Source organism: Chinchilla lanigera, unplaced genomic scaffold, assembly GCF_000276665.1.
Source record: "Chinchilla lanigera isolate Chin_1 unplaced genomic scaffold, ChiLan1.0 scaffold00032, whole genome shotgun sequence".
NCBI classification, from domain to species: Eukaryota; Metazoa; Chordata; class Mammalia; order Rodentia; family Chinchillidae; genus Chinchilla; species Chinchilla lanigera.
Genome location: NW_004955433.1, coordinates 8,288,432 through 8,312,065, shown reverse-complemented (window position 1 = coordinate 8,312,065; position 23,634 = coordinate 8,288,432). Strand labels below are relative to the sequence as shown.

Here is a 23,634-nt window from a genome sequence, read left to right as displayed (position 1 = left end):
AAAAAAAAAAAAAAAAAAAAAAAAAAGGTCTTTCTCCAAAGAAAAGATACTCCACGGCCAAAAATCATGTGAAAAGATACTCAACAACTTTAGTCATTAGAGAAACAAAAATCAAAAGCACAATAAGATATCATCATCATGCATTGGTGAGGATGGGGAGAAACTGGAACCCTCAAATGTTGCTCACAGGAATTTAAAATGATTCAGCCATGGTGGAAAACAGTTTTGGCAATTCTTCAAGAAGTTACACATATGCCAGGCTCAGTGGCACACACCTTCAATTGCAGGTACACGAGAGACTAAGACAGAAAGATCACGAGTTCAAGGCCAGTTTGGATGACACAGCAAGGTCCCACGTCAAAAAAAAAGTTAAGTATATATTTTTTTCTTTTTTTCTTTTTTTCTTTTTCTTTTTCTTTTGCAATACTGGGAACTGGACCCTGGAGCCTCAACACTGAGCTACATCTGCAATCCTTTAGTAATTTTGAGACAGGGTCTCTCTAAGTAGCTGAACTGCTGCAGGCTGGGCTCAAATTTGTGATCCTTCTGACTCAGCCTCCTAGACTGCTGGGATTACAGGCCTGCACCACCATACCCAGGTTAAACCAATTTTTTAAATAAACAAAATAAAATTTAAAAAGTTAAAAATAGAATCACCACATAATCCAGCAATTCCACTGCTAGATACAAACCAAATAAAACTAAAAGCAAGAACTCAAATAACACTGATACTTCTATATCAATGTTCATGGCAGCATTTTCCCAACAGTCAACAGATGAGAGCACCCCACATGTCCGTCAAGAATAAATGAGTAAACGAAACGAGGTACATATACACACAATGGAATATTAACATTCATAAAAAGAAGTGACGCTGGCTACAGTAGCAATGCTTGTAAACCCAGTACCTGGGAGGATAAGGCCGGAGGGTAAAACCATGGGTTTGTGGTCAGCCTGCACTACACAGCAAAACCCTGTCTCAAAAAACCAAAACAATAAAAATAATAATAAAGAAAAGCTGTACTCTTAATGGAAAGTGGGTAGGGAATTCACATTTATAAAATCAAATGGCAAGCACTTAGGTTCACTGTGTTATTCTCTATCCTCTCCACATTTAAATATTTTGTGGGGTTTTTTGGTACCGGGAACCGAACTCAGGACCTTGTGCTTGCAGGCAGGCACTTGTGCTGCTGAGCTAGATCCCCACTCATCTTTTTAGTTTGTGTTTCTTTTTTTTTTTTTACATTTGAAATATTTAAGTGGAGTAAAATTTGAAATGATTAAAAATAAAAGTTTGTCATGTAACAATTCCACAGCTATTCTATACAACGAATGAAAAGACAGTTTGCTGACATAGGGCAATGTACCAGAACATATTATCAAGAGCTCCTAGGAAGCCAAGCCTGGTGAACCAGGCCTATAATCCCTCTGGGAGGCTGAGGCAGGAGGATTCCAACTGAAGCTCAGCTTGGGCACTTAAAGACTTAGTAAGAATTTTTCTCAAATAAAATATTGGCTGGGGAATGTAGTTCAGTATGAAGGCCCTGGGTTCCATCTCCAGTACCACAAAATTAAAAAAAAAACACCAAGGACTTTCCTGCCCTTCTCCCCACATCACAGACCCTAGATACAAACCAGAGTTGCCAATCACTATTTACTAGCCAGACTTATTCTAAGACCATAATGGGTACATTTGCCTCAAAATTTACAAGTAAAATGAACATTAATTCCAATTAAAATTAAGGTGCAATAGCTGTAGCATTAATATCAATATACAAGTAAATTCCTATTAGGCTAGTAGCACAGATAATGTTGGCTGATAATGACTTATTGTAAGTACTGTAACTGAAAACTGTCATTAATAAAGTGCAAAACTTCCTACACAAACTGGGAAGCTGGAGGCAACAACTTGGAGCTTACTATCTTCCAGTTACACTAATGCCAGGGTGAAGACACCCTAAAGCCAGCCTCTCCGTTTCTGCGCCTGCCTCTCCTTCATACACTCAGAGTGTGCCACGTGCTAGGTCTTTTTTTAAAGCCAAGACACTATTTCCATGTAAATAGAGGGACCACGTGAGCATACTGGGCTCGAAATGGCCCTGACCATCCGAAGCATGAATATTCCCAGGTATCTACCCAAAAGAATCAAAAATGTATGCTCATACAAAAACTTGAACACTAATGTTCATACATTATGCACAACAGTAAAAATCTGAAAACTATCTAAATTTTTTTCAGCTGATAAAGGGATAAACAAAATGCAGATATACAGAGAACAGAGTATTATTCAGCCTCATAAAGGATGAAGTGTTGGTATGTGCTACATGGATAAAAACACTCAGTGACAGACGGTAGTGCAGAAGGCCACACATCACATGGCTCCACCAACATAAAATGCCCAGAACAGTCAAATCTATGGAGAGTGAAAACAGACTGGTACTGGCATGAAGGTTGGAGGGTTTGGGGAGATATGGGTAGGAAATGCTAACAGTTTCTCTCCAGGTGATGAAAATGTTCCAAAACTTATTGTAGTGATGGTTATGCAAGCGTAGGGCTGCATTAAAAACCACTGGAACCACACACTGTAAATGAGTGAATTATAATCTCAATATTGTTTTTTAAATGGCAGAGCGCTCTCAAACCCACCAGCAAGTGCGCCTCAACTCCCACCAGTACAACACAGAATAAGCTCTGCAAACCAATAGAGACTTGTGCATTAGGGTCATGTATGACTTCCTAAACACCCCAAACAAAACAACTTGACATGGTTTAACAAGAAAATTATGACCTCTCTTGAACACTGAACACACTGTGGACCACGTTATAGAAGGGCCTGTAGGGTATCTATCTCAAAGACACAGGTCCCCACTTAATTATGGCCTGAGGAGCTTTAACACGAGAACAGTCCACTCAGACAGCCCCATGGGCTTCTCCCCAAGTCAGCAGGGAACCCACGAATCTGTATCTGCCCATCTCAGCACGCTCCTGGGCACTGCTGCTTCCACAGGGTCATCGAGAACCCACACAAGCTCAGAACAGCCCTTTCGCCATTAATTTCCTTACCAAGGAGTACCTATTACGTGCCTTTACATCTCCCTTAGCTAGGGAGCTCTGGTTCATGTTACGGCAGATTCTTCACTCAAAGACATGCTGCCCATTTTTGGAGCTGCTAAGAACCTCACCTTTTTTTAAAATGAGATTTTAAAATTCATATTCTTTCTCTCCCTCTTTCCTCCCCTCCCTCCCTGCCCTTCTCTCTGTCTCTCTGTCTCTGTCTCTGTCTCTCTCTCTCTTTCTGTGCTATGAACAGAACCCAAGACCTTGCACATACTAGGCAAGTGCTTTACCACTGAGCTACCCCTGCCCTTATCTAGTTCTTGTACAAGAGATCTTCTGGCTAAGGAAAAAAAATTTTCTAATTTAGTGATAGCAACTACACTACTACTTAAATTTGAGGTAAGAAAGTATAATGAGAAAAAAACACTAACACACTGGTGAGGCTTCAAAGCAGAATTAACAGTCCAACTGACTCTCTCTCTCTCTCTCTCTCTCTCTCTCTCTCTCTCTCACACACACACACACACACACACACACACACACACACACACAAACCTGGAAAGCAAAAATCTCACAACAGCTATGTCTACAAATAAGTAACATGTTAAAAACCTAAGCTACGTGGGAGAAAAAAGCCCCAGGAAGCCTTAAGAGTTAAGTTTCCCTGTTCACTGCTAACCCTCAAAATCGCTCTGCAACATATAATAAGAAATCCAGAAATCTTATTTTCAGCAACACAGATGGAGACACTAGCTGAAAGTAAACAACACTTTGTATAAGTATCTTTCCAGAGCTTTATTTACAATAGACCAAAAAAAAAGCAATTTAGTTGTCCAAAAGTAGAGGAATGCTTAAGTAAAGCCTGGCATTTTGGTACAGGAAAATACATTCACACATACACACAAAAGCTGCATGTGTGGATTATATAAATACATGGGAAAAGACTATGCAAAATGTAAAATAGGGAAAGTAATAATAATACCTTTCATGTTGATAAAAATTATTTTTTTATTCCCCCCACCCCTACCCATGGGTCTGAGGTAAAAAGATATTCAAGTAATATTCCTCCTAACAACTTGAAAATTAAACCAGGCATGGCAGCACAAACTTGTACTCCCAAGTACACAGCAGGATCACAAATTCAAGGCAGGTAAAGTAATTTAGGAAGACTCTGACTCAAAAACTTTTCTGCCAGCCATGGAGGCACATGCTAGCACTCAGGAGGCTGAGGCAGGAAGATCGATGTGAGCTCAAGGCCAGCCTGGGCTACATAGTGAATTCAAGACTAGCCTGAACTACACTATGGGACCCTGTCTCAAAAATAAAATAAATTTTAAAAACATCTGGGAGCCGGGCATGGTGGTGCATGCCTGAAATCTCAATACTTAGGAGGCTGAGGCAGGAGGATCACATTGAGTTCAAGACCAGCCTGAACTACATAGCAATACCTTGTCTCCAAAAACCAACCAACCAAACAAACAAATGGTCTGGAGATATAACCCTGGGTTTAATCCCTAATACTCCCCTCAAAAGAACCCTGAAATTTACTTTTTAATGGATCTTTTATACTGAGAATTTATGGAGATAAACAGTTGATGCTTGATAATGAAGAAGTTGTTTGAAATTCTTGGCATTTTTGGTGTTATAGTCAAGGTGAACAAATATATAAGAAAAAAAATCAATAAGCATAAAACCAAAAATTTCTAACATATAAGAAAGGCAAGCACTAAAGAAAATACAAAACAGATCAAATTAAGTTTACTCTTGATGTTTTGATACAATTATTTTAATTACCATGATCCATTAATCCCTTTCATATCACTCACCTACTTCAGACTTTTAATCACTGGGCCTGCACACAATTAGGGTCTGCATGGCCTACCCAAAAAAATCTTCAAATTTATAAGAAAAGAAAAAATTGATATATGGTTTCTTATTCTGTGTCCTGACTCAAACCTTCACAAGATCTACAGAGTCCAGCAAATTCTTGCAAGTGCCCGCCTCAACTCCACCACCTGGGCTGGAGCACAATCCAGCAGGGCTTGGTAAACACTGAACTCCACTACTCCCACTGTCTACAGCACATATGTACAAAGATGCACCACCGGATAGGAAACACTGGGAAATACCAGTGTTTTATCACCAGCAGGAAATGGCAAAAACCAGTCTGGTACTGCTATCCCTTTGTGTATAGTTTTGCTTTCAGTGGTTTCAGTTACCCATGGCCAACTGCAGTTTGAAAACACTAAGGGAAAAATTTCAGATGAAAAATAACTGATAACTTTTAGATTATACATTATACAGCTCTCTGAGTAGAGCAATGAAAGTGTGCACCATCAGCCAAAGGGACAAGAAACACACTTTGTCCAGAGTATCCTCGCTGTATGTACTACCACCTACTCACTTGTTAATCACTAAACAGCCATCTTGGTTATCAGATTCACCATCACAGTATTTACAGTCAAGTAACCCTTATTTTACCTCATAATGGACCCAGGGTACAAAAGTAGTGAAGCTGGCAATTTGCATATACCAGAGAGGCTGTAACATGCTTATTTTAAGTGAAAAGGTAAAAGTCCTTGACTTAAGAAAAAAGTCATAGCCAGGCGTGGTGGCACATGCCTGTAATCCCAGCACTCAGGAGGCTGAGGCAAGAGGACTACCATGAGTTCGAGGCCGGCCTGGGCTACATAGTGAGTTCAAGGCCAGCCTAAACTGAATAGCGAGAAAAAAAAAAAAGGTCATAGTCTCAAATTGCTAAGATCTATGGTAAGAACAAATCTCTGACTATGGAAGTGTGAAGGAAAACATCTGTGTGTTTTAACTGCTTGGTGCAGATGGAAAAGGCATTAAATTTGTGGGCATAAGACATGAACAGAAAACATGTTAAAAAAAGAAAAAGAAAACATGTTCCAAGTGAAGGCAACATATTACACCAGAAGCACTGAGACTACAAAGTCTTGGGGACACGTGACATTAAGCCACTGACCGCAAGTAAGGCATGGTTACACAGATCAACAAACAGGCTTGGACTAAGAAGCTGGCTACTGTTAATTTTTTACTGTGTCTAATTTATAAGTTAAAATTGATTATAAATATGCATATATTGGAAAAAACAGTATACAGTACACTGGCTGCAGGTTGGGGCATCCCCTGGGGGTCTCAGAACACATCCCACACAGATGGGGGACCACTGTACAGCCATACAGCCAGAGCCTACACAGAACCTACAGGAATTCTACATGAAAAATGTCAAGATACGTGGGAAAAAACAAGTTAGAAAACAAAATAGATAATACCATCAATTTTTTTAAAACCTCCAAAATAGTATTTATTTTATTTGGCCAATCTAACTGGTAGGAAATGGGCTGGGACGAACCTCAGAACCCTGCAACAATTACTACCTTCCATAGGCGCCAAGAATGGTGGTTACAGAAGACGTCTACTTCTTCCCTGTTTCAAATTTTTACAAAGACAATAAATTAATGCCTTCCTTTTATAAATTTTAAGAAAAATACCTGGGCCTTAAATTATAAGTAATTTGCCTTAAAATTCCATTAAGAGAATTCAAGTCCATAGCATGGGTAGGAATGATAAAGGGCATTCAAAGTGCACATTTCAATATACAACTCGCACCCCACGATATGCCTTTAAACCAACAGAAATATTCTGGCTGCCTTAAAAACAAACCCCACCAAAACCCCCAAACTTTTAGTGCATTACACACACACATACAAAATTCTTTAATAAACATTTTACTTTTAATCCAAAAAGGTCCAAATCAAACTCCACTTCATTAAACAATGTCTACTGCCCACATAACTATTTCATCGTTGTTTATTTTACTTGGTCTGCTCTGAATCAGTACAGAACAGTGAGTGAGGAAGCAACACTACTGCACCGTAAGCACATCCGTCAGCCATTCCCCACTCATCTCACGCCCTCCCCACCACCCGAAATCCCCGCAGCTTCTTGAGCACCAGCCAAGTTTAGAAACCCAAATGTTAGCAGATCCTCTGAGCAGCAATTCTCAATCTGTGCTACATGCATATGATTTTTTTTACTTCCTTGCTTTAAGTTTTTATATTTATTAGTACATGTGTGCAGCACAGAATGACTGCGTTTGCTGTGGAGAGTTGGTTCGTGTACACAACACTTCTCTCTTTTTTCACCCCCTTCACCTCCCCTCCACCCCCATCGATGATGGTTATTTTTCAAGGCTCTGGTGTAAGACCCACCACCCTCTGCAGACCTATTCAACTGCCATCTCCAAGGAAAGGCTTATAATCATCAGAAATTCTCCTCGCCTTCCTCACTGACTGAGAGCCTACTTCAAAGTGACTGAGACGGGAGTTATTCTTATCAAGGCCATTGAGCAGCGCACCATTACCTACAAGGACTGTGGGAAACACTTTTGTGGAAAGGAGACACAGTGAAACATCAACCTTCATTTTTTTGTTTGTTCTGTTTTTTGGTACTGGGAAATGAACCAGGGCCTTCTCATTGAGCTACAGCCTCAGCCTTTTGGTTTTTTGTTTGTTTGTTTGTTTTGTTTTGTATTTTTTTGAGGCAGGATCTCGCTAAACTGCCTAGACTGGACTTGAACTTATGATCCCTGTGTCTAGCCTCCCAGAGTGCTGGGATTACAGCTCCAACCCCGGTTTTATTTGTTATCACAGGCTTACACTAACAGGACCTAATTCTGGTAGTAGGTACAAAAAGACCAGGGCTAAGCAGAGTCACTATACCAACTGTATAACTTGGTAATAAAGTCATCTACTTCTCTGAGGCTCAAGTTATGATTTTGTTTTCTGGAGGTGCTGGGGACAGAACCTAGGGCCTCACACATTCTAGCCAAGCACTGTACCACTGAACTACATCCCCAGCCTAAGTTATCAATTTTTTAAAAAAGAAAAGGAGTCATCAGGCCTCTGAAGATCCTTTAATTGCAAACGCCATAGTCCCCCATTGTAGATACAAATCAGTCAAGTGAATAAGCAGAATGGTCCATACATGAATCCAGGTATATCTTCTATAAGTATCACAGTCACATACCTAAAATTTTGTGCTGATTTACATAAAAATCTTACTCATCACACTACTAAAAATCCTAACAGAATGTAGTCCGTTCCAGCGAATCAGTAACAAATGAAAGTTAAACTAAGGTCACTAAGGTTCCAAAATAAATACAGAAATATTTGGAATTAAACAATTCCATGGCATTGAGTATATTCACTTATTACCACTTTCCATAACCAGAACTCTGTGTATGTATGTTCTTTTTTCACTGGAGATTGTACCCAAGGCCTTCACTCTGAGGAACATCCCCAACCCATTTTTTTATTTTGAGGCAGGGTCTCAGTCACTAAATTTAGCCCAGGCTGAGCTCAAACTTTCAATCCTTCTACCTTCAGCCTTTTAGAGTGTCAGGATTACAAAGATGCATAACTTCTTTTTTGGGGGGGACCAGGAATCAAACTCAGGGTCTTGCACTTGCCAGGCAGGCGCTTGTGCCACTGAGCAGTATCCTCAGCTAGGATGCATAACTTCTAGCTCCAGAATTTTTTTAATCTTCTCCCTACAAGAAACTCTGTACTCCTGTTCCTTCCCCCGAGCCCTTGGTAATAACTATTCTAATTTCTGCCTCTATGAGTTTCACTATGTAGACAGTGAAACCTTATATAAGTGAGATTGTGCAATATTTGTCCATTTGTGTCTGGCTTTTTTCACTCGCCATAATGATTTCAAGGTTCACCTATGTCGCAGCACGTGCCAGAACTTCCACCCATTTTAAAAGGCTTAATGACAACCCACTGTATGTATCTATCACATTTTACTGATACATCTACCAACAGACACTTGGTATGCTTCATTCTTACTGTTTTAATCACTTAGTATTTTGAAGTCATATACAGTAAAGATAAGAGAACCTTTTACCATCAGCAATTCTTTAAAAAAACAAAGTAGGTCACACTCCTAGTGAGAAAACGTAACAATTTTTTAAAAATAGAAATAATTCTGGGCATGGTAGCGCACACCTGTAATCTCAGCACTCAGGAAGCTGAAGCAGGAGAAGCACTGTGAGTCTGAGGCCAGCCTGGGCTACATGGCAAAACTTTGTCTCAGAAAATAAAAAGAAAAAGAAAAAGAAATGTTTGACCTCTGGCCACAACAGGATTAAGTAGAAGTGAGTAACACAGACAACTCGAAAATTCTAAAATGCATATGTGAAGGTTAAACAACACACTTTTAAACAACAGATGGGTCAGAGATGTCTCAAGAAATATTTCTAACTACAGGAAAATGAAAATTCAGCTTATCAAAATTTATGAGATCCAAGAAAGCAGGGCTTAGAAAAAAAATTACAGCACTGGATACAAATACTAGAAATATCTCAAAATAAATAATTTAAATTTCCACTTTAGGAAACGTGGAAAAACTGAACAAATTAAATCCAAAGTGAGTGAAAAAGCTGGGTATGGTGTCGTACGCCTGCAATCCCAGCACTTGAGAGGCTGAGGCTGAGGCATCACTACAAATTCCAGGTCAGTTTGGATTACTAGTGAGTTCAAGGCCAGCCTGAACTACAGAGAAAGACCCTGTCTCAAAAATAAAATAAAATAATATAAAATAAAATATTAACAGGCACAATGCCACACACTTGTCATCTCAGGTACTCAGAAGGCTGAGGTAGCCTGGGCAACTCAGCAAGACTTTGTCTCAATATTAAAAAATAAATTAATTAAAAGGGCAAATGTAATTCAGCACTCCTTGAGTACAGCACTACAAAATAGAACCAAAAAAGAAATATTATGAAGGACCCTATGCCCACAAATAACAAACAACAAACCAACCTCTTACCACATTCTCACTGGCTTAAACCACTGGTGGTGTATGCATGGCTGTCCCTGGACAGCCTGTACCACTCACTTTTGTCAGTCTTTTTAGTAATAAATTAATTGATGGAGCAGTCATGCATGTACCACTGGTGGTTCAAGCAGCCTGGCAGCAACACAGTCCATCACATAGTGTTAAATGGCACAAAGTATCAACATTTACAGGAGAAAAGGAGAATCTCAATAGACTTTTATCTATTAAGGACACTGAAGCAATAATCAATAACTTACAAAGCTGAAAGCACCGGGTCCAGATAGATTCACTAGTGAATTGTACCAACTTTTTAAGTGAGAATTTATCCCAATTCTCTACAACCTCTTTTAGAAAACAGAAGCAGACAAAATACTTCCTAACTCATTCTGTGAAGCCAACATTACCCTAACCACAAGCTAGACTGGTAAAGAAATCAGATAAGAAAGGAAAACTACACACCAATGTCTTTCATGAATATGAATGTAAAATTCCTAATACTAGCAAACTGAGTCCAACAATGTACAAAAAGAATTATAAACCATAACCACATAGGAAATAATATAACTCATTATATCAACTAAAGATGAAAAATCCTATAATAATATTAACATATGCTTAAAAAATGCTTTTCATAAATTCCAGTAACCATTCAGGACAAAAACTTTGTGCAAAGTAGAAACAGAGGAGAAGTTCTTCAACTTGATGAAAAGCATCTGCAAAAACCCCTACATTAACATTATTCTTAATGGTGAGAATATTAGGGTTTTTTACCATCAAGATCAGGAATGAGGTAAGGTGTCCACTTTTATCAATCTTATTCAACATCATACTAGAAGTCCTAGTTAACACAATAAGAAAAGGAAATGAAAAGTACATGAAAGATGAAATGAAACTACTGATGACAAACTATTTGTCTATGTAGGAAGTAACTTCTGAAACTAATCAATTCAAGGTATTCAGTTCCTTTTTTATATCAGTAATAAACTGGAATTTAAAGTATAATGTCTTTAATATTAATACAAAAACTCTCCCCTCCCCAAAAACTCCATTCTGAAATACTTAGGTATGTATCTAATAGTATGTACAAGATCTGTAAGAAAAACTCTAATGAAAAAAAAAATGAATATTTAAAGACAGTCCATATACATGGATAGAAGATTCAACGTTGTCAAGATGTCACTTCTTCCCAACTTCATCCACAAATTCCATACAATTTCAATTAAAAAATATTTTGTAGGTATCAACAAGCTGATTCTAAAATTTATATGGAAAGGCAAAAGACCAGAAAAGCCAACACGATACTGAAGAATAAAGACTACTGATATTACCTGACTTCAAAAATTAATAGGAACGTAAAGTACTCAAGACAGTATGATATTGGTGAAAGAACAAAACACCCCAGAAACAAACCTACACATACATAATAGAGTTCAACTGATCTTTGACAAAGGAACATAGGCAGTTCGGTGGAGAAAGAACAATCTTTTAGGCAAAATGATGCTAGAACAAGGGATGCACATTTTAAAAAATTAATCTAGTCACAGATCTTGTATCTCTCACAAAAATCTACTTAAAATGTATCATAGACCTACATGTTAAACACAACACTACAAAACTACTAAAAGTGCCAGACTTCGGTAGTATATGCCTACAGTCCTAGCAAATCGAGAGGCTAAAGCCAGAGGGTTAGTTAAACCCACAAGTGCAAGACCAGGCTGCACAACACAGCAAGACCTTGTCTTAATAAACCACACACAACCCCTCCTGCCAAAGAAACCCAAAAACAAAACCCAAAACCTGTGTTAATCCACTTCTTCTATTGCAATACCCAACACCCACAACTTAAAGGTTTAACTGGCTCACCTTTACAGTCTAGGATCAGCTGGCTCCAAGGCAGAGATACCGTGGGGGAAGGGCACAGAAGAACAAAGCTGCTCAGTTCATGGTGGCCAGGACAGTGCCAGAAAGGAATGGCTGAGGGACCACGCGTACTGCCCAAGGCCACGCCTACAGGACCCACTCAGACACACCCAGCATCACATTTTACTGATTTTCCAGGTGCTTCTTCATCCAGTAAAGCTGACATATCATGATTAAAAGTAACAAAACAAAAATTAAAATCTCCTAAAAGATAACATAAGAAAAAAATCTAGGGGACACTGGATTTGATGCTGACAGTTCAGATATAATAACAAAAGCACAATCCACAGAGGAAATAAATTGGACTAAACTAAAATTTAAAATTTCTCCTCTACAAAAGTAACAAGTAACCCACAGACTGTGCGAAAATACTTATAGAATACCTTAATGAGAAAAGAATGCTATCCAAAGCATACAACAAATTCTTTAAATTCAAAATCTAAAGCAAAATGAAACAAGAAAACTTATGGGCAAAACATTAGGATACGTCACCAAATAAAATGTATACACAGCAAAAAGCATATGATAACATGTCATCTCAGTCCATACTTTGCGTAACTCTAACAGAATATCACAGGCTGAATAATTTATAAACAACAGAAATTTACTTGGCTCACAGTTCTGGAAGCTGGGAAGTCCAAGATCAAGAGGCTTCGCCTGGCGAAAGCCTCCTTGCTCCCTCAAACATGACAGCAGGCATCACATAGGAAGTGAGCATGTGAGAGAGCAAGCAGCAGCCGAATCTGCTTGTGTATCAGACTCTCAAAATAACATAATAACATCAATCCACTCATGATGGCAGAGCTCTCCTGACCTGATCACTATTCAAAGGTCTCATCTCCCAAAACTGTTGCACCAGAGATAAAGTTTCCAGCACATGAACTTGCAGGACATTCAAACCATAGCAGATGCTTCACATCTGAAGTCATTACAGAGTTATAAATCAGAACCAAGCACGACACATATTAGAATAGGAAAAAGCCAAAACACTGACAACACCAAATGCTAGGGAAGGTCATTTTCCACTGGTAAGACTGCAAAATGGTACAACCACTCTGGAAGACACTTTGGCAGTTTCTTACAAAAATAAGCAGACTCGGGCCTGGGGTATAGCTCAGTGGCACAGTGCCCACCTGGCAAGTACAAGGTCATGAATTCGATTCCCGATACATACGCCCCCCCCCCCGAAAAAACCCCACAAACAAAAATAAGCAGACTCTTAACATACAATCTAGCAATCGTGCTCCTTGATATTTACCCAAAGGAGTTAAATATATGGCTACACAAAATCTATACACAGATATTGTAGCAGTTTCATGTGTAACTGCAAAAACTTTGGAGGCAACCAAGATGTCCTTAAGCAGGTAAGTGAACAGGCAAACTGGTATATCCATACAATGGTGTATTACTCAGCGCTAAATAGAAATGAGCTGTTAAGCCTGGAAAAGACAGAGACACATACTGCTAAATGAAAGTCGCCAAACTGAAAAGGCTATACACTATATGATTCTAACTACGACATTCTGGAAAAGGCAAAACTGGAGATTATTAAAAGGGTCAGTGGCTGCCAGGGGTTAGGACTAGAGAGGGAGGAATTAGGGAAATTTTAGGGCAGTGAAACTATTTTGTATACTGTGTAGTGGATACATGCTGTTACACATTTGCCAAAACCCACAGAATCTGTAAAACCAAGAGTAAATTCTAATGTAAACTGCTGACTTGAGTTGACAATAGCGTTACCAGTATCTGACTCACATACTTGTGGACATTTAACAAATGTCCAGGCGTGGTGGCACAAACCTGTAATCCCAGCACTCAGGAGGCTGAGGTAGGAGGATTGCTGTGAGTTCGAGGTCACTCTGGGCTACACAGCAAGTTCAAGGCCAGGCTGAACTACACAGTGAGACCCTATCCCCCCAAAAAAGTACCATACTACCTTAAAGTGTTAATAATAGGGGAAATTGGGGTAGTGGGCATACAAAAACTATACTTTCTGCTCATTTTTTTCATAAACCTGAAACTCCTTTTTACAAAAAAGCCAGCATGGCGGTACATGCCTGTAATCCCAGCACTATGGAGGCTGAGGCAGGATCACTACAAGTTCGAGGCCAGCCTGAACTACATATCTCGATATGTCGAGACCCTGCCTCAAAAAAAAAAAACCCAGCAAACTATTAAAATAGGATGTCTTGAACCAAAAATATTTTTAAAGAGTTAAAAAAATAGAATGTCTTGGGCATGACGGTGCACACCTGCAATACTAGCACTTGGGAGACTGAGGCAAAAGGATCACTGCAGGTTCGAGGCCAGCCCGGACTCCACAGTGAGTTCAAGGCCACCCTAACTACACAGCGAGACTGTCTCAAAAAAAAAAAGACTGCCTTGGGGAGAAAAAAGTGTAGGCAGAGCTTCTCTAGAACAGGCTAGACCGAAGTCCATGGCTTTGCTCATCTTGCCCAGGTCTCAGAAAGGTCTTGTCTGCTGACCTCCCCAGAAGCGGTTACCACAAATTCCTAAGTAAGCTGAAGCCAAACTCTGACCTAAAGGTTCGGTTCTGAGCATCTTCTCAGATTTCTAGCTTTACAGAGGCCATAGTGCCCTTTCTTTCCACCATGCTTGCCACACAGCTTTTGCAAGTAAACAGTGACCTTTAAAATAAATATTTGATTGGGGGGAGGGAATCACTAAACAATGTACTCCAGGTACAAGATCATTTTCAGGCTGTATGGATTCCCTTAGCCTAAAGGCAGGAATGATTCAATCTAGAGTTAATATCAGCACAGATAAAGAAATATAATCTAAGCTTAATTTCAAATGAAAAATAACCACATTGTTCCTGATTACTAAGTTAAGACTGTGTGAACTTTGTCTCCTGAACAGAGACTCATAGGTCATAGGTCTGCCATGGTTTCCTGCAAATCTCCGGAGACTGAGGCAAAGGCCAGGGAGGCATTCTGTCAAAGGGCTGCCTTGACATCCTGACATTCCCAGCCACTGACCAAAAGCTAAGAACTCACTATGGGAAAAAGGATCTGTCTCTATCTCTGTCCCTGTTCCTGTCCCTGTCCCTGTCTCTCTCTCTCACACTCACACTCAAACACACATACACATACACACACACACCAGTCATCCCCAAGCCCACTCTGGCTTCCTGTAGTCCACACTGCTTCTCTTCCCTCTGGAAACAGCTCTTTACCCCAGCCAGTTAGCTGTATATCCCTCCTCACTCTGGGCCTGCTTTCCCTATGAAGAACTCCACCCCTGGCTGGGGAGGTAGCTCAGTGGTAGAGCACTTGCATAGCGTGTACAAAGCCCTGGGTTGGATCTAGTACCACAAGAAAAAAAAATATTTATACCCACAGCAGGAGTCCATATTGCTGCAATGATGTACACACATTCAAAAGCCTAAAAAATATTTACACTAAAATATTGACAGTAGTTATATCCTAGTAGTATATTGTCAGGGTTATTTTTCTTCCTTATTTTCCTTACCTGTATTTTCTAGATTTTTTTCGCATTTACTAGTAGTATATACGATATATGCTGATTTCAAAAATGAATAAATATTCTTAAGGAACAATGGAATTGATAATACCTCATATAGGCAAATAATTTCAAGGAATAAAACCTGAAATTTCAAACCTCATCACTAAAACCTGATTAACTCCAAATTACTAGAAACTCCACACTCACAATCTTAATGGATTCTTATTCTTACTTTGACAGATGTGTGTTAACAGGCTAATAGTTATGTTATTTTGACAGAATCAAAACAATGACTACCCAGGGCCATTAAGGGAAAACTGAGACCCAATTTCTGGACCAGACAGGGCTTCGGATGAGTTTATTCTAGTATACAGCTGAAGATACTTATTTTACAGTCTGAAAGTATTATTCAGCTATAAGAACATTGCAAAAATCCTTTACCAGCACCACCAAATCAGAACTAACCCAGGGTTTACTTATATTTTATGGCTGAGCCAACAGAAAATGAAATACTACTAATATGAAATGACAAGATTTTCATATTTTGAAACCAACTCATCAATAATTTAATATGTTTTCAGAGATTAAGACTAAAATCTTTATGTTCAACATGTAAAAGAAACACAGCCTACAATGAGGCATATACCTGTAGTTCCAGCTACTTGGGAGGGTCAAACAATAGGCTCACTGGAACCTAGGAACCCTAAAAAGTACTACTTCAAAGACAAAGTTGAAATAATACTACTACAAGTGAAACTCAAGTAAAGGTGTAAATTCACGTCTCAGGTCCTTGTGCATACTAGGCAAGCACCCTATACTCCAAGTCAATTGAGGTTTGTTAAGTCAGTTTTGTTTGGTTTGGTTTTTTTTTGAGACAAGGTCTCAATATGTAGTTCAGGCTGGGCTTGAACTCACTATGTAGCCCAGACTGGCCTTGAGCTCCTGTGGATCCTCTTGCCTCAGCCTCCCCGAGTGCCACCATGCCCAGTTTAAGTCAGTTTCACTTAAGAGATTTTTAACTGCAAAAGTTCTTATTATTGCCAATAGATTATTAAACTAAAAACAGATTAAAATTAGGTGGAGTGCTGCAGATGGAGCTCAACGGGACAGTGCTTGCCAAGCACATATGAAGCCCTGGGTCCAACCCCTAGGGCCACACACACCACCAGGTGAGGCCATTTACGAGAAATCAGTATGCAGAATACACAATGAGCCATCACTACACATATGAGAAGAGCTTGACTGAAAAACAGTGACAATACCAAATGCTGGCAAGGCTGCAGAGAGTCTGGATTCCTTATACACTGTTGGTTAGAATGTAACATGATACAGCCACTCTACTAGAAAATGGTTTAGTTTCTTTAAACACTAAACATGTACTTACCATATGGCACTTTTGGGCAGTTAGCCCCCCAAAATGAAAACTTATGTTTGTATAAAACTGTGTACATAAGTGTTTACAGCAGCTTCATTTGTAATAGCAAAAAGCTGGAAACCACCCTTCTGGAATGTCCCTCAACAGAATGGTTAAACAAAAGATGGTTGATCCATCTGATGGAATACTACTCAACAATAAAAAGCAATGAACTAACGCTACCTACAACCTACAAGATGTCTCTCAAAGGAGTTAGTGAGAAGAAAACAGCCAAAGTTACACAGTGTGGCAAAAGTACAGAGGTGGAGAACAGACGAATGATTTCTAGGAATGAGGGTTGAGAAAGACTGAGTGTGAGTGTTAAGGAGCAATACGAAGGGTTTCTGAGGTGATGGACTAGTTCCGTATCTTTTTTAGTTGTTGTCTCCCTTACCTGGAAAACCTAGGCAGCAACAGTGAGCAACAAACCCAACCTATATCTTGGTTGTGGTGGTGATTACGTGAACCAAACACAGTACACACACACACACACGCAAAACTGGTGAAATTTTAAAAAGGTTATGGGGACCGGGGATATAGCTCAGTGGCACAGCACCTGCCTGGCAAGCATGAGGTCTTGGGTTTGATTGACGGTAATAACAACAACAAAAAGAGGTTATAGACTGTGTACCAGTGTCAATTTCTTGCTTTTGATATGAAATGTTATCACCAAGTGAAACTGGTAAAAGAAAATATGATTTCTCTGTACTAGTTTTTGTAACTTTCCATGAATCTCTAGATCATATCAAAATGAAAAGGAGGGGCTAGGGATTTAGTTCAGCAGCACAGTGCCTGCCTGGCAAGTGCAAGGTCGTGAGTTCGGTTCCCAGTACTGGGGAAAAAAAAAAAAAAAAAGGAAAAAATTACAAGGAGTTATGTATGAAGAGGTTAATTGTACCAAATGGAAAAGGCTTGGCATATCACTTAAGACACAGCAGTAAAGGCTTTCATCTTATTGAGCTGTTTTATTACATCAACTAATTTGAAACCACAATTTTCTGCACCAAACTTCCACAACTATTTCAGAAGAAGGTATGACAGTGGTGGCGAACCTTGGTACAAGTGCCACAGAGGGCTGTTTGTATCAGTGAAAGCTCTAAAAGGTTCGCCATCACTGAGGTATGACAAGAGCTAGAATTCTCCAGCTTGGTTACTGGATACCCCATTGTACCCCAAGGTACAATTTTTTTCAGACTTGAAATTGTTCAAGTGGATAGGGAACCAATGTATAACATAAATGGCTCCACATTCAATTTTTCTTCTAAAATCTTTAACTCAAATTTCCATGTGGCCCAAAGTTCTTAGCATACAAATTTTTTTTACATGAAGTAACTTATCAGATGGAATGAAACTTATCACCTGCTGTGTGAATGCAAATTAATGAAAAGTCTAGCTCAAGGCCATCCTCAACTTCAATATATAAACACTTATAAAAAATTACGTGTAAGGGCTGGGGATATAGCTCAGTGGCATAAGTGCCTGCCTGGCAAGCACAAGTCCTAGGTTCAATTCCCAGTATCAAAACAAAAGAAAGATAACTCAGTACTCATGGGGCTGGGGATTTAGCTCAGCAGCACAGTGCCCACCTGGCAAGCGCAAGGTCATGAGTTTGATTCCCGGTACCGGAAAAAAAAAAAAAGAAAGAAAAAAAGCTACGTGTAACCTTAAAAACAGTAAATTTAAAGCTTTTATGGTGTTCTGCAGCAGCTGAGTTGCTACCCAAATTCTAAGGTGGAAAAAAATTCTACTAGCAGCTGTAAAGACCTGAGGATGCTGTGAGGTGCCCAGTCACCTCTGTAGAAAAGAATAAAGACCAGCTGGGGCAAGTGGACCCTAATTCTTCAAAACAGCATCTTCTCTGGCCTATCGCCTCATCAAGAATACCGTGTGTGCATGTGTGTGCACGCGTGCATGATTAATAGTCTTCTAGTGTGGTGGGTGTGATCCTGAAATAGTTTCCTCCAGTAAATGTTACTCTAACAGAGTCAAAAGAACAGAGAATAGAAAGCTGTGTGGAATCATACATCAGCCTGCTTTTCTGCTTCCCACAGAAAAAGTGCCTTTAATTTTTTTCAGCTTCAGTAGGCATAAGAATGCCTACCCATTCACTGCCACTGTCTACACTGTTCCTGTATTATACAGGTTATTGAGAACCAACAAGGGAGACAACCATGCACAACCAATGCAATATCAGCACAGGGACCCTTCAAGTCTCTTCCCACGGACCTTCAGACCCTTAAAAGTAGGGTTTATTAGCAGCACTTTCATGAAGGGAGTTGAGATGTAGGGTCCTCAAGCACATTACAATGACAGCTGTTCTAGCAAACATATATCCTCACTGCCTTACTCTTTTCCGTTTTTCATCTTGTCTTGATCTTCTGTGTGAACACAAGGTAAATTCCAAAGAGCCCCAACCACCGTTTTCCTTTTGCTTTTCAACAAGTGAAAACTTAATGAAATCCACATACTAACATGCCAAAGACTCAAGGTGACCATGTTGCCTGGTCACAGATACTGGATAGAAGACAGAAGTCATGGCACGAACGTTACTTAGTTGAAAACAGTATGCCAGATTCGGGCAAATTCCCGAAGACCAATTATATTGTCTGTTTAGAAGCTACATCTTTTTTTTGTCTTGGTTTCTGAGATAGGGTCTTGCTATGTATTCCAGGCTGGCCTTTATAATGTCTTCTTTAAAAAATTTCAGTATCCAAATCAGTAAAACTCAACAACCTGAAGGTCCTAGTTTGCTAAAAAAAATTACGGTCAACTGCATCTGCAAATGCACAGAAATTAAAATTAGCACAAAGAGGGAGGAATAAAGTCTCTCAATTCTTTCCCACTCAACCTATGTTGATCTACCTGACTGGACTGAAACCCAGCAGTAACACCCATCCCACTGATGACATTACATGGAAATTACCCATGATGCCAGGGCTGAAAAAACCATCAGTTCTTAGGTTTACTGTGATACAGTGAGCACTGAGCACTAGCTTATGGCAGTAGGAGACGGAGCTCTCCCGCTGCAGCGAAGAGCACTGCATCTCAGCCCCCAAAATCTCAGCTCCCTGCTAGACATTTCCACCTAACCATCATCCTAGCTTTTCCCCCTAACCATCACTCCTTCAGCCCTTATCTTCAGTCACACAAACATTTCCCCAATCACTCAGGTTACATCCCCTGAAGGAGTTGGGATCCTTTCCATCTTTACCCTGTAATACCCCTCACACTCACTCTTCCTTCCCCCATCCCCACCATCCGAGTTCAAGAAATTATTCCTTAGATGGGCATGGTGACATGTGCCTGTAACCCACTCCTATAATCACAAGTTTGATGTGATCACAAGTTTGATGTGATCACAAGTTTGATGACTCAGCAAGACCCTTTCTCAAAAAATAAAAGGACTGGGGGACACAGCCTTGGGTTCAATCCCCAGTACCATGAAAAACAAAAGGAGGAAGAGAAAAGGAAACAAGGGCAAAGAGAAGAAGGAAATGAAAGAAAAGGATGAAATTATTACTTAAATTTCTTGGGACTGGGAATGTAGCTCAGTGGCAGAGGGCTCACCTAGCATGCACAAGGTCCTGGGTTGGATCCCCAGTATAACCAAAACAAACACTTAGATTTCCCAAAGGAATCTTCTTAAAGTCCCCTGACCAAATTCCTGCAAAACATCACTGTGAGCAAGTCACCCATGCCTTCACAAACTGCCTACAGATCTTGCACTGTAGCTAATGCAAACCTATTCTCATGAACTCACAAGCGCCAAGCACCTTCCACAAGAAGTTTCTGGACACCAGGGCTCAAGACTGAGGACTCTGTCTGGCAAGCGCAAGGTCGTGAGTTCGGTTTCCGGGTACCGGAGAAAAACCAAAAAAAAAAAAAAAAAAGACTGAGGACTCTGCGTATCTCTAAGTTCCCTGTGCTTATAACACGTTACTGTCCCCTCTTTCTCCACAGTGATCAACAATCACATCTTTGGAAAGGGCTTGTGGCCTGTTTCCACGGACAAGCAGAAGCAGGCAATCGTATCCTATAGCACAGCTAGCCCTAGAGGGAAATGAAGCCCAAGAAAAAGGGTGAGTGGAGGCAATGCAGTACAATAATATAGAAAATGGAAATACATGAACTCCCCAGGCCTGTGATTACACAGGGACAAATGCTGAGCTGGTAAGCCTGGGAGAATTTAATTTTGAAAGAAGACTATGAAAACTTTAGGACAAATTCTAAACATCTTACTCTATATTAAAGAAATGTCCACCCTCCAGTGGATAAGAGAACACATATATAAAAGTCAACATAAATTTGCTCTACTAAGAACATAAAAGAAATACTGTAAGAGTTTGGAAGAGGATAAAAAAATTAAGAACCTTGATAATGGAAGAAGTCAGGATTTTGAACAGTTTCTCAAAGGAGTGCTCAGGAAATAAGTCAACTAGTTCGGCTGCTAAGAAAGACCAAGACATAAAAGAGCTGCAAGAAAGTATATAGCTATTCCAGAATTGTAATCCACTTTTCATATATATATTTTTGGTCTCATCTCCCTTTCTGCATAGCCAATTCTGAGGCCAGTAATTGTCACAATTTGTTCAACTACTAGCAAAGTATCAGTCACACAGGAAATGCTGGTAACAATTTTACTATTTTTAATCTCAGACTAGTGAGATATCAAGGTGCACTCTAAACTCAAATTTTTAAAATACAGGTATTAAAACTTCCTTAGAAGTGAAGAAATAATCCACAAATCAAAACAAGAATTACTAAATATCCAGAGGCTCAAACGGAACAGGTTAAAAAACATGGAAAGTCTGATGAAGTGATAAGCTGTTTGAAAACAGGTTTACAATCAGTTTTTAAACAGTAATCCCTCTGGGAAATGAAAATTCCTCTCCTAATCCCTTTGAGGGCAATATAATATTTGAAACAGGAACAAGGACAGTTTGCTTCTATATAAGTTCACATGTGAACCATTTACAGTATCCTCTATATTAAATAGCAAGTAGAAGAGGGAACAATTTCTACCAAAAAAGGAGGCCAACATTTTGGAGTTAAAATGTATCTTTGCTAGAAACATATGCAAAGAAGCTTCAGTAAAATACAATTAGGAACTTCAAGGCTTTAGCTGACAGAGATTACTTAACTGCAGCTTATTCCTGTAAAACGAAACTACCAGAAACCCTCAGTATCCATTTGCTTGTCGCTAAACCACAGGTTTATCCTTCGACTTGGAAATGCTAACAGGATGGAACCACAAACCTTTAATAAAACGTGATGACCATGGAGAGCGCCCTTGAAACTTAGCAACACAGGAGTCAATCCTGAAGGGCTCCCCTCTGGAAAGTGAAGGCAGCTCTGACATATACCTCAGCACCAATTTTAAAATACACGACTGCATTTTCCACAAAAGGTGGGAGTTGTAATAGTAGCATATAGCACACACCAGCCCACTAGAAGCAGATGGAACCCACCAACTCATTTTACCCAGACCTTCAAAAAGGTACACAGAAGTGTCTCCTTGCCAGACGGGGCAGAGCTGAATGGGTAAAACTAAGAAAAGGTTCACAGAAGATTACCAATTGGTGGTTTCATTTGTGTACTCTAGCCCTCAATGTAAAAGAGGCCCTAAAAAAAAACTGAAAAGCAATTTGAAAACCAGTTTTCCGTACTCTGTCTACACACACACACACACACACACACACACACACGGTCCAAAAGCCTTATTTTACAAAAGAAAAATGACTCAGTAACCTATTCCAGCACAGAGGCTCTTCCAGAAGGGAAATCTAGCTGGACACATTCCCGGCTTATGTACATAATTCACTAGGGGTCAGGTAAGATTCCATTTTGTAAGAGCTGAACTTTAAACAGAAAGTCACTAGTGCTGCAACCTTCACTCATTAGCATAAAGTTACCCCTAGAATGAAAAGCAGTGGCTGTCTCTGTCAGGATGACTTTACAGTGACAAGCCCGGGGCTCGGACCATGAACTCCTGGAAAGTTCTATCAGAGCCTCAGAAGAAGAGCTCACGGCTTCCACCAGCCTAAACTTAGCTGTCACGCAGTCCTCCCTTCCTACAGACAGGGCATGGCTAATACGCAAAATTTTTTAAAATTAAAATTAGAAAGATTGGCCAAAGGGTCCAAAGCACGCAATGCCTTTCAAGGCTGCCACGATTCCTGTCTGGGGTTGGGGGAGGGGGAGGGGCATTCTGGATGTTTCTATTCCTGGCAAGGAAAGCACCTCCAGGTCCTGAACCATCAAAAAGCTTTAACGCAGTAACGTTACCGTGCTCGGGTAATGAATGATATGTCTGTGCTAAAGAACCTCGCGGCGAGGCGATGGTGGGGATGGGGATGGGGATGGGGATGACGACGTGGAGGGCGGCGGGGGGTGGGGTGGGGGTGGAGTAAGGGGGATGGGAGCAACGAGTGGATGGATCAAGGGGGTCGGGGAAGGTGTGGACGGCTAAAAGGACGCAGGGCAAGGTGTGGATGACTAAGGGAGGTGAGGGGAGGGTGTGCACGGCTGAGGAGGGTTGGGGGAAAGTGCAGGTGGCTGGGGATTGGGAGTGGCGACGATCAATCCTCCTCCAAGGAGCAGCCAGGCAGGGGCTCGCCCACCCCCAGGCCGCAGCTCCGGCACGCACTCACCCCACGACTCCCTGGTTGTAGTTCCTCCGCTTCCACGGGGTCCCGCTGTACACGCCCCCGCCGCCGTCTGCCCGGCCGCCCCCAGCGGCCCGCGCTCCGCTGGGCTGCAGCAGGCTGTAGTTGAGTCCGTAGGTGCTGGCCTTATTGTCGCGCTTCCGCTTGTTGCTGCTGCCCGAGGCCGGGTCAGCGGGCTCAGCAGTGGGGACGGGGGCCGAGGGGCGCGGGGCCGGGGCCGCC

General features: G+C 40.6%; 1 protein-coding gene across 2 annotated transcripts in view; it reads right to left on the bottom strand.

The window, feature by feature from the left end:
- Papd5 (PAP associated domain containing 5) overlaps positions 1-23,634 on the bottom strand; it is a gene marked incomplete at its 5' end in the record, with an annotated part of 58,916 nt that extends 35,282 nt beyond the window's left edge. For both annotated transcript variants that reach the window (XM_005388265.2, XM_005388268.2), the window contains 1 exon segment: positions 23,398-23,634. In XM_005388265.2, coding sequence (XP_005388322.2) covers positions 23,398-23,634 — 237 coding nt within the window.